We start from the raw sequence: 15,120 nt of genomic DNA, 5'->3' as shown, positions 1-15,120 counted from the left end.
TCGTCACGCCATATAATCCACTACATTGCTCACCATCTATGTAGAATATATAAACATAACCCAACCCTTCGGTTCTCTGTACACCTACATATTCCCATCTTTAATAACCATGGCTCCTGCTGCTACCTCCTCTATCCCAACTGCCCCCCATGACCTGGCAGGGCCCATCTCACGGGATATATTCCCAGATGGACTGAAAACCACCGGTCAACATCCCCCGCTATACGACCACATCATCCCCTTCGAAAAGTTCCCTAAACAAATCACCGGCCCAACAGTCTGGAAGGCCGAGGAATACCGTGAGAACCCAGAAAAATGGACGCATGTCTTCACCCAGGACCAGATCGATGAGCTGAGCTCGGCATCGGATGCTTTCCTTTCATCCAAGACCCCGTTGACCGGAATCTCAAAGGTGAGAACAATGCAAGTCATTCTTGGAAAATTATAAAACCCGAAACTAACCACACCGTCAATAGACCAACTTCAAACTCCCCAATCTAGCTGCCTATCTGCACGAGCTGCGCGCAGACCTCATCGACGGCAAGGGCTTCATCCTCTTCAAGGGCTTCCCCGTCGAGAAATGGGGTAACCACAAGTCCGCCGTGGCATACATGGGTCTCGGCACATATCTCGGCTACTTCGTCAGTCAGAACAGCCGTGGCCATGTCCTCGGCCACGTCAAGGATCTCGGCGAGGACTCGACCCAGATTGACAAAGTGCGCATCTACCGCACCAATGCTCGGTGAGTTTGACAACCTCGGTGGCCAGTGAATGGGCAAGCAACAAAGAACGAACAAGCAACTAACACACCCCACCCAGCCAATACTTCCACGCCGACGACTCGGACATCGTCGGCCTCCTCTGCATCGCCAAGGCCCTTGAAGGCGGCGAATCAGATCTCGTCTCCTCCCACCACGTCTACAACACCCTCGCCATAGAACGCCCAGACGTCCTCAAGACCCTCACCGAACCGATCTGGTACTTCGATCGCAAGGGCGAGACAAGCGAGGGACAGGACGAATATATTCGCACCAGCGTGATGTACCTCGAGCGCGGCGGGAAGGGCCGTGTGTATACAAAGTAAGTCCCCTCACACCTCCTTCTCCAACCTCCTTCTCCAATGATTTATCGACCCCGCGGGTAATCCACATTCCAATATCTGACAATAACACCAGATGGGATCCATACTATGTACGCTCCCTCGGCCGCTTTAGCGACGCGGGAATTATTCCCCCGCTCTCAGACGCACAGCAAGAAGCCCTGCGCGTGCTGGAAGAAACCTGCGTGCGCTTGTCGCTACACATGATCCTCGATATCGGCGATATCCAGTTCTTGTCGAATGCTCACGTCCTGCATGCCCGCACCGCGTACACGGATCATGCGCCTCCTGCTCCCCGTCGCCATCTTATGCGTCTTTGGCTGGCGACACCCGAGAATGAGGGTGGCTGGAAGTTGCCGTTCTGGGATAGTAATGAGAAGAAGAGGGGTGGAATTCAGGTTGATAATCAGGCTCCTGTTGCACTTTTAGATGCCGAGTGAGGTTTAGTTGGGTTGGTTGGGATTTGCAGATTTGAATGATACCTTTTTTTCTTCTTTTTCATTCTCTTGATAGGGTTGCTGTATGCTTATGGGATGAGGGAGAAGAGTATGAAGAAGGGGGAGTATGTAAAAAGGTCGGGTAGACGATAAATGGGAAGAAGATGATGACCCTCCAGGGCTGGCTTGTAAGGATTTACCCAATTGCACCAACATATCATTCATAAATCATATTCCTTAAAGGGTATTTTGTACATCTGTTCCAGCAACGCCAAAAGAAAAAAAAAAAAAAAAAAAAAAAAGCTCACACCCGACAGACGCCCTGTAGCTGATGCTAATGCACGATCTTGTAATTACCCCCGTTAACAATCTCCAACTTGCCCTTCGAGACCATACCACCTAAGAACTCGCGCAGCTCCTCATTGCTGAACGGGAACCCGCCGGGAACGGCTATCTTCAGCATCATGACAATACGATTCAGAGCCATAGGTCCTTGGTTCGTGAGCATTCCCACAATAAACTGCCAATACACATTCATTTTCTCCATGGCAGCCGCCTCGGCGGATTCCTTTGCTGCGGCGGCTGCGGCTGCTTCGGCTGCTGCCGCTGCGTTGGCAGTATCGCCTGCTTCGCTATCCGAGACGTCACTGAAGTCGCCAGCTGCGTGGGCATGGTGTTCCTCGTCTTCTGTGGGGAGGAATTCCAACACGCGGAAGGTGTCGCGTTGTACCTCGGTAAGAATGCGCTTGCTGACCCAGAAGAGACAGGCACTGCGGACAAGGGTAGGACTCATCTCGAGCTCGTCGGCGAGTTCCGGAATTGTCTTCGTGGCGGGTTCGCTCGAGTCGGACTGGAAGGCGTAGATTACGGTTGCTTGCCGGGTCGTCACTTCGTCTTTGAACGTGTGGTTCTGCAACTCCAGCTCGACAGTGACCTGACCCAAAGCGTTGCGCCACATGAGCTTGCGCGAGTCCTTGCGCCTTTCGAAACAGGTCGCGTACCGCGCTTGCAGTTTGGTGATTTCATCGGGGACCTTGAATTCTTGTTCTTGGAATTCCGGCCAGAAGAAGCGTGATAGAACCTTGGCGTGGAGCTTTCCGGCGCCTGCTTGCTTCCGATATCCAGACAACATCTGATCGTTCCGCACAGTGAGGTCAAGACGTCGTGAATCGGAGATATCTTTCAGCATCACCTCGCATGCCTGTAATGCCGAATCACCGAACCGAACCTTCAGGAGCTCAAGTACTGTAACCTCTTGGTCGTAGTTCTGGCGTTTCTGGATGAGGCGGTCTGCGAGAAGAGTCTGCATTTCCTTCACGAAGGTCTCCTTCGAGTCGAATAAGCTAACCAGACTGTCAATGACATCTGCGCTCTTCGACTTTTTGTAGTCGGGAGCGGCATCAACTGGATCGGGCACCCAGTACAAGTCATCATAGTCTAACTCGCTCCTATTATTTTGCATGGAATGATGGTGGACCTTAGTCAGCTCTGCTGCCAGCTCTGCCAAGGTGTCGCCGGTAGCTGTCGGTCCCTCGGCTGTCGCAGGGTCCGCCAATAGACCACTAACAATCACCTTCACAGTGTCCTCGCGGTCTCTCAAGTATCGCCGGATTGGTCGGGCGATGCGATCCAGCAGAACACCCTTCGGGTCCAAGATATGGAATGCTCGAATGATCGAGATGTAAACCTGCAAGATCTCGACTGTAGAAGCACCGGGATGCAACAGTCGCTGGAGCAAGTTAACAGAAAAGATATTCGTCGCATACAACCGCGCTCCAGACGAGTTGTTTGTGAAACGTCGCAGATCCTCCACCGCCCCGCTGCTTGCAGGCCAATCAACAATCACATCAAAGAGTTCGCTGACTCGAAGCTTTCCCAGCCGAGCAATGCCCATCACTTGCCACTTTTCCACGTCGCGAAGGCTCACTTCCATCGCCCCGGACTGGGCTCCAGCGGGGTCGGAATTGATGATGGCTAGAACATGCACAACGAGCCGTGCATAGACATTTTCAATCCATTGTTCCAGGTGCTGCGGCACGGTTGAGGGCGACTCCCATTCGCCGGCGTATGCGGCACGAATGAAGTCGCCCATCATGATGTTCATCACATTTGCAAACACTTTTTGGGCCTGATCACCGCCAAGTCCGACAAGCTGCAGTCCGTTGAGAAACGCCAAAAGTCGATCCCGTGCGATAGTCACGCGGCCATCTTCACCATCAACCATCATGTGTGCCCGGACTTCGGGTGATCCCTGTTTCCAGTCTTTGTACGAGACTGAGTATGCCCGTTCCATTTCCGTTCCATCCAGACTCATTATGTCTGCATCGGAATCTTCATCTAGGGTATCAATGCCTAAAATAACCACAGCGTCCTGCGTGAGCTCTCTGGCAAGAAGCGGTGAAATCTTCTTCCATGGTAAACTGTATTGAACCACGGTGTGAAAGGCACGCTGTAGCTGAGCCAAGAACCCTCCTTGGTGGGGAGTAGTTATCAAAGGAAGCAAATAGTGCACGACGGGAGCGAGATAAATTCGACGCGCAAGCTGTAAGCAGTCCACTATTGTCCGGAGCAGGCCTTCTTCCCCCGGGGACTTTAACAACTATGAGACCGTTAGCACGGACAGACCAACCAATTCAAACGACGCACAGCGTCCATACCTTGGATAGCCCAGTCCGAAAATTGACTAGAAAATGCCTCCGAATATCATTCCCATACCATTCAAACAACGTCCACGGAGAAGTTCGCATAAGATACTCTAGCGCCTCGGCCGTCTCCTTCGACGGAGGGCTGAGCCGGTTCCATTCTTTCAGCACTTGACTTCCATCGGTATTTCGGAAGTTGTAAAGCAACTCGAAGCCAAGGTTGGGCACGGATAGGAACTCTTTGGCCGCCTGCCGCGCCTGGTTTAACGTGTCTTCCTCCGGGGATGTGGTGTCCGTCGAACCCCCAATCGTCGCGAATGAGGTTGACTGTGAGTCTGCTTTGAAGGTTGACGATGAGTCGGATGATTGGAACGATGCGACTGGTGTCTGCTCGCGTCGGAAATCCGAGATCGACTTCGGGTGAGCTTCGAGCGACGCGGGGGAGAAAACGGAGCCGCAGACGCGCCTACGTCCCACATTGAGGGGTACGGTTGAGAGCATTTTGATCAAGGGACATCGGGCATTGTGAGATGCAGCTGGTGATTTTAGTTGCTGCACGAAGCTTCGTGTTCGATGGTTCTGTTATGCCAATGTTTGGATTGAAGGTCACGTGGATGTTTTGCTAAAGCTTCAGCTCCACCGGGTTTTACTTCGTTTTTTTGTTGTCGGGTGGATGAGATGGTAACGGTGGTGATCGTTTGGAATGTTATTGTCAATGAATATATCCGAGGAGGATATTATGTTCCTGCCAAAAATCGAAACCAAGCGCGAGCTGTAAATTTCACCATCTACATAGTATAGGGTATCGCTCCAAAACAAGAGGGCATTGCATATGTACAAATTCAAATCCAGAAAGATTAAAAGAAAAAGGGGCCCAAATCCAGATCCCAGCCAAGGCACACGAAAGGTCGACACAGAGTTTGCATCACCATAAACGCGTCCTATGTATTCGTTGAGAGGCCCGGGACCTGGTGAGCATGCAGTGTGCAACCATATTCCACCGAGATGAGAGCGTAGATATTTCGAGCTTGTGTGTATCCTTAAGATGCGTATCCTTGCCAAGTATCCCTCAAGACTGAGTATCATCAACCTTCTCCCACTCGCTATCAGTGCTCCCATACCCAGACCCCTCACCACCAGTGCTGGGTCGCTTCTTAGGATCGCGCGCCGTGGGCAGCAAACCGGATGCTGCACTTCCGGTCGCGGCAGCAGCAGACTTGTCATCTATCCTCTTGGCCACGATAGCTTCGGTCTCCGTTTCGCTGTCGGCGCTTTCTCCTACAGCGGGACTCTTCCGCGTCTTCGCGTCACCGGACTCTTGTTTTTGTTTTTCTTTCTCAGCCTCCTGCGCCTGCTGGGCAAGTCGCACCTCGGCGGCGAACCAGTTGATGGCCCACCATAGTCCACCGCTGATGATAGATAGGGCGACGAAGTGAAGGCTGTAGGTAGCTAGAAGGAGGGCGAAGAAGATAATCTGGAGTGCGGCGAAGGTGACGTTGGTCGCGATCAAGAGGGTCGGGGTGGGTCCTGGGGTGAAGATGCTGGACCACAGGTCTCCCATGAAGGAAGCCATGATTTCAGAATGAAGTTGGGAAATCCGAAGGTTGCAGGGTGAGAGAGGGGGCCGGGAACTGGAATCCGTGTGGGGGGAAAATGGTTACCGGAAGAGACACCGCTCAGGGAAGATGGACGATGGACAATGAATTCCGATATTCAAAGATATTCAAAGATATTCACAAAAAAAAAAAAAGAACTAGATTTTGGATTCTTCCCCGTGGGGTATCTGGTCTGGATATTAACAATGTACAACATAGAACATTCTCCAGGGCTATTCCTGTTAATATTAGTTCCCGTCAGATAAAGGGTATGTCTGACACTACATATACACCATCACGGGAGAGATCGGCTAGTCACTTGACTTTCCGAATGCATGGCCGGCCCGAGACTTCGATGTATACGATGTATAACAACATAGCCTAATAGGTAGGTACCTCCAAGGCTTCCAAGGTTTACTTGGCGGGTTTCGTCATGACGATTATTCCCGCGTGATGATTTGAAATGATCATTGTCAACAGCTCAGGTGATAGTGATCAAAGGCCTATATTTGAACTAACTATATCCCTAGGCATAGGTATATAAAGGACGACGTAAGCTTATTCCAATATTTAATAGAGCGGTAGTGACTCGTCTAGGGCTCAAAGCAATACCGGATGGATCTATATGCCATGCAATGTTGCAGGGGCCTATCTTCCTTGACCTATGCCTATTTCGTATACAAGATGCACGGTCTGGCTAGACAGAAGACGCAAGAAAGTTGGGCCTTATCTCTCAAAGGCCGAGTATAGACCCAAGAGGCAGTTGTAACGCCCCTGAACAATGCCGATAGCCGCCGCCAATTGACGGCGTGCTATTATGTCTCTTCTCCGTGTTTTCCCCACAATCGCAATAGCGCCGATCTTCCCCAAACCCGCCGAGCCGTCTACCACTCCATCATCTACCCCGACTTGCACCCCCAAGCCTTTACCTCATTGGCTTTCCGGACCGGGGGACCCCTCCCGACTTCCTAGAGGTCCCGATTCACGGAGGGAACAAGACTCGTATACTACCCCAGCTGGGTAGCTAGGGAAAATGGGTATAAATATCCCCGGAGTGCCTCCGAGGTAGAGTTTATCAGAGCGTTTCCCGCTTCAACCAAGAAACATAACCCTCAAGTTTCTTTTAACTTGCATCCGAATCTCCACTCAATATGGCTGATGATATCCCCGCTACGAAAGAACTATCCCATGAGCCAGTGGAAGGCTTCGCTCACCACGCCGACATTGCCGCAGACCGCGAGCCCTATGGCCCACCCGGTCTGCGCGGTCTCGCAGCCAACCCATTCGTGGTTCTGTGTGCTGCCTGCTCAACGCTAGGTGGTTTGCTTTTCGGTTATGACCAAGGTGTTGTGTCGGTGATTCTGATCATGAACCAGTTCTTGACGGAGTTCCCGCGGATAGACGAGAGTAACCCGGGCTCGGGATTTGCGAAGGGATTACTGACGGCGATGATTGAGCTGGGTGCTTTGATTGGTGCTATTAACCAGGGCTGGATTGCGGATAAGATCTCGCGACGGTATTCGATTCTCGTCGCTGTTGCTATCTTCACCGTTGGCTCCGTGCTTCAAACTGCTGCCTACGGTTATCCTATGTTGACTGTAGCTCGGCTGATTGGTGGTGTTGGAATCGGAATGTTGTCGATGGTTGCACCATTGTACATCTCCGAAATCAGTATGTCTCCCTACTCGGAGGGTTCTTTCCCTTCCTCCCACATGTGAATATAAATGCTTATTCCAATCCCTCCTATTAGGCCCCCCCGAATGCCGTGGAACCCTCTTGGTTATGGAAGAATGGTGTATCGTCCTCGGAATTGTGATTGCCTTTTGGATTACCTATGGCACGCAATACATGGCCGGTGAATGGGCCTGGCGCCTCCCTTTCCTGCTCCAATTGATCCCGGGTTTTATTCTCGCTGCTGGTGTATACGCTCTTCCGTTCTCGCCTCGTTGGCTGGCTTCAAAAGGTCGCGACGAGGAAGCTCTTGACAGTCTTTGCAGACTCCGTTCTCTGCCAGCCTCCGACAGACGCGTTCGCCAGGAGCTTATGGATATCCAGGCCGAAGTGCGCTTCCACCAGCAAATGAACAGGGAAAATCATCCAGATTTGCAAGGTGGTGGCACAAAGAATGCCATTCTGCAGGAGCTTTCATCGTGGGCCGATTGCTTTAAGAAGGGCTGCTGGCGTCGCACTCACATCGGTATTGGCCTAGGATTCTTCCAACAGGTGAGTTCTTTATATGTGGAGATAAGAGGTAACCGACACATGCTGATTATATGAATAGTTCATCGGTATCAATGCTCTTATTTACTACTCTCCAACCCTCTTTAAGACGATGGGTCTCGACAGGAGCATGCAACTTATCATGTCCGGCGTTCTCAACGTTGTGCAGCTGGTGGGTGTCACTACCAGTATCTGGACCATGGACGTTGTCGGTCGTCGCAAGTTGCTTCTAGGTGGTGCAGCCCTCATGGCCATATCCCACACTATTATTGCTGCTTTGGTCGGGATTTACTCGGATGATTGGCCGTCCCACAAAGCAGAAGGGTGGACCAGTGTGGCCTTTCTACTATTCTACATGCTTGCCTTTGGAGCTTCCTGGGGTCCTATCCCGTGGGCTATGCCTTCTGGTACGTCCCTACTCCTTTTATCCTGTTAATCAGGCATCGATCTAACATATCCAGAAATTTTCCCTTCTTCCCTTCGTGCCAAGGGTGTTGCTCTTTCCACTTGCTCCAACTGGCTCAACAACTTCATCATTGTAAGTTTCTCGTTGCCATTATTTGGTCCCTCGATGTGTCACGGGTACTAATAATCTCTGCAGGGTCTCATCACCCCGCCTCTCGTCCAAGACACTGGCTACGGTGCTTACGTCTTCTTCGCTGTCTTTTGCCTGCTCGCCGGAATATGGACTTTCTTCTTTGTGCCAGAAACCAAGGGCCGGACCCTCGAGCAGATGGACCACGTGTTCAAAGACAATTCTAGCGAAGAAGAAAAGGCCAAGAGACGTGTGATTGAGGCCGAACTTATTCGTGCCCAGTATGAGAATGACCATCGGGAATTTGCATGAATCAATCTGTGTCGCCATAAAAATATCAATTGAACACTAGGGCTGGCTCTCGAATGCGCGTTCTTGTATCTTAGCATAAACCAGGAATCTTACGACATTATGACTTTCATGAATGAAAAGCAGATAATTAACCCTTGCCTAGCGTGGCTGAGATCCGCGAAAGCTTAGAACTTTGTCGTCAGATCCTTAAGTGGTGGCATATAGTTATAACTCGCCACATAAGAGTCGTTCTGTGCACCTGGGACCTTCAGTCTGTGCACCTGGGACCTTCAGTGGCATTTACCGTTATTCCAGTGGCCATAGCACAATGTACCACTCTGGGTATTACGCAAGCTCTCAAGTGTATTATTAGGAGAAGACTTGCCAAAGTTGATCTCGAAGTCGAGGGTGGACTTCAGTGTGATCCATGAGTTTGACAGGCCCGCCAACTTGACGATAGCGAGTCAGGAGGTCCTTCTGCTACCACTCCCAGAAGACACGGTCAGCATTGGTGGGGTGCGATACAAAAGAGAAGAATCCAAGTGCGTTAGCGTACACAGTGATAACACTAAGCACAACCTTAACTCAAAAAACGTGTTATTCCAAGGTTCAAAACAAATAACCTTAGTGCTAAGCTAAACAGCCATGGTATCTCCCGAGGTCCTAAACGCTCTCTCCTCAAACGCCGCAAATGGTTTAGACGACTCCTGATATAGAATGCAAAGCCAAGATAAGATCACAAAACACCATGACGCGCCTTGAAAATTGATACCTTTTCGTCGTAAAATAGAATCTCTTGTAGCCGGTACCGAACCCGCGAAGCACCCTGTTCTTCATCAGGTTCGGTGTCGTAGTCGTCCGGGTCACTGGAAAGGAGGTCTGTATCAGCCGCCCCCGAGGCATCATCGGAATCACCGCTGTCTTCTTCAGATTCGTGGTCGGGGTTGGCCCACCCTTCATCGTCATCTTCGCTGTGCGTCGGGGAATGATCAATCGCGGGGTTGTCGTCGAAATCTAGTGGATTATCGTCATGTCTTGCTTCAAGAATTTGGTAGCATTTGATATGGAGACCAATGTAGGCGATCTTCAGATCTGGACGTATGCTAACGATGTCCAAAACTTGCAGCGCAAGCTCTTTCAAGTCGCGGTGAACGGTATGGTGAATGTGTGGTAGATACAAAGCACGAAGCTGAGACATATTCGGCAATCTCTGGAGGAAGAAATGCTGCGGAGTCAACGTTAGCATAACTGGTCTGGTAGAAATATTCAATGCTAGTGATCGTTCTCTTACCCAATCGCGATAATGCATCGCCATTCCCAGCTCTTTTAATTGCGGCATCTTTCCACTTGTGACAAAGGATATCATGTCGTGGTTGAACATCCACTTGTGCCATCGCGTGCCCGAATATCCGGCGCCAATTATACGGTCAGTGGCATCAATCAGCACCTTTCGCAGACTCTGCCTGTGCTTTCGCAGAATGTGCTTGTAAATCGCGTCGATATGCACGGCAGATTCATGACCTGGTGATTCATGCAAATAAACACTCTCCAGGGTATTCGGGGCCAGCGCATCCTTGATAAACAGTATAAGATAAGGTGAAACAGTGTCCGTGCGAATATGTTTCAAATTTAGAGAGTACTCAACTGAGCTGGCGCTTGCTCGACGTTCTGCATCCTGTGGACGTTTTGCCGGCATCGCAGGAGGAGCATACTTCCGACGCAAAGCCCTCCAAAGCTTTTCATGATCCTCGCATCGCATGATAGTGAGAGTAGTCAACCCAGTCCAGTCAACGGCCGGCAGCAGTGTTGGCACAGAAAGAGGTACACGTTCCAGCTCTAGTACTTTGAGGGAAAGTATCTCGTAGTCAAGTTTATAAGAAGGTGGCTGTGAGCGGGCACTCCGGTTGGGCACACCAGAGTTTGGTGGGGGCTTTTTGTCATTGGTAGTGCTGGGAGGCTGCTGCTCGCCATTTGCATTCAATGGAGCTGCGCTTTCGGTAGAGTTTGGTGACTTGTTTATCGAACCCTCAGATGGCATCGAGCTATCTTCAAGGGAGGTGATTATAGCATTGTCCTGGTTTTTGTCAAGGTGCCGCCGTGCCAATATACCAAGTACACCATCAGCTCTAGGCCAACCCGTTGAGCCAGCAGAGTCCTTCCCGCACAACAGCCACGCACTCATATGGGCCTTTTCGGCGATACCAATTCGGAGTTCGGAGAGACGGTTACGTGACCGCTCAATGAGAAGAGCCAGCTCCTCCACATAAGCGGGTTCATCTATGTCAAGAACGGCCACGCTCTTGAGCGGAGGCAGTACAGACAAGGAAGGATGTTCCACATGTTTGTATTTCTGGAAAAGTCTCGTTGCCGCCGCCGACGAACTGCGTAAGGCATTCTCTGAATTGTCATGCCAGCGCACCCAAATGCGTTCCAGGCGACAATCGTGTCCTGGCCGATCTGCCAACGACGCAAGCGCCAGCCATATTTCACGGACCACACCAGTCGGCATGTCCCAAACAAAGGCCTCAAGATTCACCATTCGCGCAACTGCCAAGGCAACCAGCGTCCCTAGCATCTTGCCCACTTCTTTGGTTACCGAGTATTCTTGTACCCAGCTAAGAGGGCCATTCCCGATAGAGAATGTGCGGGTATACTGTGCATAATGATTGCCTCGTCGCGATCGGAAGCGATCTTTGTTGTTGCGAGGGTCCGAGTCCGGCTGATGATGGAGATTATCGCAACCACAGTTCACACAGCTACTTTTGACTTGGCCAGATTGAGACAGCGGCAGACGATTGAATACATCCTCTCCCATTACCAACGTGGACAAACCATAAGACAGAGCATCCACCCCCGAGTAGTCATCCGTTGATGGGTTCAGCGACTCGGGCCAGACGATGTCGAATCGGGAGTACATGTGCGGAATAGCTAGGGAATGAAGAGCAGAGCATGTAAGAGCGAGCGATGTCAGGTCAGTCGTATGGGTCACCTATTGTAGACCAGGACTGTGAGCTATGTATTCACGATCTGCGGGGAAGACCTGTGTTACCTCTTTGATGATCTCTTTCAGAATGTCCAACGGCAAGTCCAGCAGCTGCAGAGGGGGTTTCGCCATTTCCGGTTCTGGAGGGGTGTGATTTAGACCTTCCGTGCGGGGAGTTGTTGGAGTCGCGTCCTGTTCGGAGGATTGATTCAAGCCCTCTTGCTCCAAGCGCAACTTCCCCAAAGCCAGTGTCAGATTTTGCTTGGCGACACCTTCAAGCTCCCTTGAAGCAGTGCTTGGGCTGGAAACAATATCCTCTTCATCCGACAACAAGGCGAGATTCGGGTTAGGCTTATCAGCCCAATCCAAGCTGGTGCCCGCCATTAGACAGAGTGGGGATACCTGTAAGGTCAAGGGGATAATAAGGCACTATGGGTTGGTGAAGAACATCTCCAGCCAAGAGCTGAAGAGAAGCACACCCTGGCAGCTGCTTTGTTCAGATATGTTCGCTTTGCACAAAGACCGCCAAAGATGATAAATAAAGGGAATCTGGGGTAGCCAGCCTTGGAGCTCCCGGGTGATCGTCTGGTGCTTTATGTAAGCAACTGTCAGGTCCACGGGTGAAGTCACCTTCCAAGGTTGGCACCAAGGCTGCTAACTAGAGATCAGAGGCGAACAAGTGTAGATAGAAGATATTGGTATTAACTACAAATTGTAAAGAAGTAACAAAAAGGATCATATTTGTATTCTGTCTTCTAACTTTTAGGCAAAAATTATAGAATTGCATCAAACAACTTTTGTTCTTTTTCCCCCCCAAACACAACAGTATCATTGTCAGTCTATACTTAGCTGCCACCTCCAATTCTTCCCAAATTAATTGCAGCGCTAACACAAGCCAGGTGGCTGAAAGCCTGTGGAGAATTGCCCATCTGCTCACCGGAAATGGCCACTTCTTCAGAGAACATGCCCAGGTGATTCGCGTAGGACAGGATGTTATCAAAGTGCGAAAGTGCGAGTTTCCAGATGTTTGGAATGGGCACATCATATTTGGCAGCCTGTATTTCCAATTTCAGCCTAGTCAGCCTAGTTCAATGTTTTCTTCTAGTTGGCAGTTCCAGAAAACTTACACGAGCCATGGCTTCAACAAGCCAGAAGGTTACCATGATGAAGGCACCCTCACCCCCTGCCATACCTGTGCAACGCGAGTATCAGTACTTGTTTATCCTAAGAAACAATAGAAACCTACCGTCGTTGGCTTTCTCATGGTCATATCGGAACACCATCTTGGCGCTGGACAGACCCTCATGCTCGGGGCTTTGCAGAATCCTCCTGAGGGTGCTGATGAATCGCGGATCATTTGGCGCAACGAAAAATACCAAGGGCGCAATCAAGATGGATGCATCCAGGACCTCGGGACTCTCATAACTCTGGCAGAAATGGCCGCGCTCTTCGTTGTACCCCTTGCTCATGATTTCGTCGTACATATCGTCCCGGGCCTTGATCCATTCAAAGCGATCCGGGCATGGCAGGCTAGAACGTTTCTCCGCAAGGCGAATTCCGCGATCCAGGGCCACCCACATCATGATCTTCGAATAGAGAAAGTTTTGGACCTGGCCACGGGATTCCCAAATGGACATATCCTTGTGGTTTCTAACCCCGAGGACGTAGTTGATCATACGCCGGATAGAGTTCCACTGGTCATAGGTGATGGGGTTTCCGTGCTTGTTGTACAGGTAGATACTGTCCAACAATTCGCCGTATATGTCCAGCTGCGTGTGGAAGACGGCAGCATTGCCGACGCGAACAGGCTTGCTGCCTTTGTACCCATCGAGGTGGTCCAGTTCCACCTCCGGAATGTCGTACTCTCCCCGGATGGTGAACATCAGCGGCAAGAAAGGTTTCTTGCCGTTGGGATCAAGGTCATGGGAAGCATGTGGGAAGATCCGCTCGAAGATGAAATTGACATACGATTCCGCTTCTTGACTGTAGCCCATCTTGAGAAAGACATACAACGTGAAGGCTGTATCACGCACCCAGGAATACCGATAATCCCAGTTCCTGGCGCCTCCGACATTTTCGGGGAGCGAGAATGTGGGCGCCGCGATAATTGCACCCGTGGGCTTGTACGTCAACAGCTTCAGAATGAGGAGACTGCGCTCGACTGTCTCGCGGTAATGACCACGGAATTGACACTTGCGTGTCCAGTCAGTCCAATAGTCAGAGGTTTCCTCCTCCATTTTCATGAGGTAGGCTCCCATGGTGGCCGTGCTGGGGACAGACTTCTCTGGGCTGTGCAAGACCAGATGGATGGTCTGCCCCTCCGACAAACGGATCCAGGCCACAAATCCGCGGCCACGGAGGCCATCTCGTTCCTCCAGTTTCAAAGACGCAGAGGGGAAACCAAGTTTATCTGGCTCTCGTGAATCGGCAAAGATCTCGAGTTGCAGCCGCTCGGTCTCACTCTCAAAGTGGACGGTCTGCAGCCGGTGCTTGGCCATGTCATCGTCCAGCTTGGCACGGGTGTTGTGCGAGTCTCGAGCATAATTAAAAGCCGGGAACATCTGCACTTGCAGTTCCATTGAGCCACGGCTACACTCCAGCTTTCTGATCAGGCCCGAGTGCTGCAGACCCGACTTGAAGCGGTTGGTCCCCGGTTCGTTGCAAGGACAGTATCCTGACAACAACCGGGACTGCTGCACACCCTTTTTAGGTGTGACGGGGAAGTAGTCCAGCAATGTCGCGACGCCATCCTCGTTGGTCCACCTAGTTTCGAGCAGGTTCGAGTATGGAAGATACCGCTGCTTGCTGTGGGCATCGACCACCGTCTTGTAGGGCTTCACGGAGAAGAACCCTCCTTTCTTGTCGTCCAACAGGCGGCAGAAAACGGTAGGCGAGTCAAAGACTGGCCAGCACATGTAATCCAAGCTACCAGCCTTGCTAATCAGGGCACAGGTGTGCATGTCCCCGACCAAGCCGTAGTCCTCAATGGCATTGTACTGAAATTCAGACATGATGACAATGCGAGAGAACTATCAATTGATCTGATACAAGTTCCGAATGCCGGTGATGAAGACCGAATGCTCTTTTGCAGCATCAACCTAAGGAAGATGGGAAGAGAAGAAGATGAAGAAAGAAAACCCCCAATGTCGCTTATTATCCGCACCCTCCGACATATATTATTCCCGGAACTGGTGGGAGACACCACGACATGATGATGATAATGGTTGGATCTGAGGTCATGGCTATGCCTGATTTAGGGCTTCTTCTCCTTCATTGGAGATAAACCTTGAGCTCGGCCAAAGACATATTGTCGGTTCT

The 15,120-nt window shown here is 50.9% G+C and overlaps 6 protein-coding genes across 6 annotated transcripts; 2 read left to right on the top strand and 4 right to left on the bottom strand.

Annotated features, from left to right (window-relative positions):
• Window positions 1-109: 109 nt before the first annotated feature.
• N7525_005285 (TauD/TfdA family dioxygenase) lies at window positions 110-1,539 on the top strand (the record flags this gene model as incomplete). Its single annotated transcript, XM_002564935.1, has 4 exons — window positions 110-412; window positions 477-742; window positions 820-1,080; window positions 1,176-1,539. 4 exons carry the CDS (start codon window positions 110-112, stop codon window positions 1,537-1,539), a joined length of 1,194 nt encoding a protein of 397 aa, XP_002564981.1.
• A 331-nt stretch (window positions 1,540-1,870) lies between these two features.
• Window positions 1,871-4,679, bottom strand: N7525_005284 (anaphase promoting complex subunit 2; the record flags this gene model as incomplete). Its single annotated transcript, XM_061213346.1, has 2 exons — window positions 1,871-4,135; window positions 4,194-4,679. 2 exons carry the CDS (start codon window positions 4,677-4,679, stop codon window positions 1,871-1,873), a joined length of 2,751 nt encoding a protein of 916 aa, XP_061070367.1.
• A 568-nt stretch (window positions 4,680-5,247) lies between these two features.
• On the bottom strand, window positions 5,248-5,751 carry N7525_005283 (V-type ATPase assembly factor PKR1; the record flags this gene model as incomplete). The annotated part of the gene is made up of 1 exon (XM_002564937.1): window positions 5,248-5,751. The coding sequence occupies one exon, from the start codon at window positions 5,749-5,751 to the stop codon at window positions 5,248-5,250; it is 504 nt and encodes a 167-aa protein (XP_002564983.1).
• Window positions 5,752-6,924: 1,173 nt separating this feature from the next.
• N7525_005282 (sugar porter family MFS transporter) lies at window positions 6,925-8,840 on the top strand (the record flags this gene model as incomplete). The annotated part of the gene is made up of 5 exons (XM_002564938.2): window positions 6,925-7,444; window positions 7,524-7,996; window positions 8,055-8,400; window positions 8,455-8,531; window positions 8,595-8,840. 5 exons carry the CDS (start codon window positions 6,925-6,927, stop codon window positions 8,838-8,840), a joined length of 1,662 nt encoding a protein of 553 aa, XP_002564984.2.
• A 715-nt stretch (window positions 8,841-9,555) lies between these two features.
• Window positions 9,556-12,186, bottom strand: N7525_005281 (uncharacterized protein; the record flags this gene model as incomplete). Its single annotated transcript, XM_002564939.1, has 3 exons — window positions 9,556-10,044; window positions 10,111-11,808; window positions 11,869-12,186. 3 exons carry the CDS (start codon window positions 12,184-12,186, stop codon window positions 9,556-9,558), a joined length of 2,505 nt encoding a protein of 834 aa, XP_002564985.1.
• Window positions 12,187-12,647: 461 nt separating this feature from the next.
• N7525_005280 (glycoside hydrolase family 15 protein) lies at window positions 12,648-14,813 on the bottom strand (the record flags this gene model as incomplete). Its single annotated transcript, XM_002564940.1, has 3 exons — window positions 12,648-12,857; window positions 12,930-12,994; window positions 13,049-14,813. 3 exons carry the CDS (start codon window positions 14,811-14,813, stop codon window positions 12,648-12,650), a joined length of 2,040 nt encoding a protein of 679 aa, XP_002564986.1.
• Between the last annotated feature and the right edge of the window lie 307 nt (window positions 14,814-15,120).

This window comes from Penicillium rubens, assembly GCF_028828025.1.
Source record: "Penicillium rubens strain IBT 27055 chromosome Unknown utg000002l_segment0_segment0, whole genome shotgun sequence".
NCBI classification, from domain to species: domain Eukaryota; kingdom Fungi; phylum Ascomycota; class Eurotiomycetes; order Eurotiales; family Aspergillaceae; genus Penicillium; species Penicillium rubens.
The sequence above is the reverse complement of the archived record's forward strand: the minus strand, read 5'-3'. Positions and strand labels throughout refer to the sequence as shown.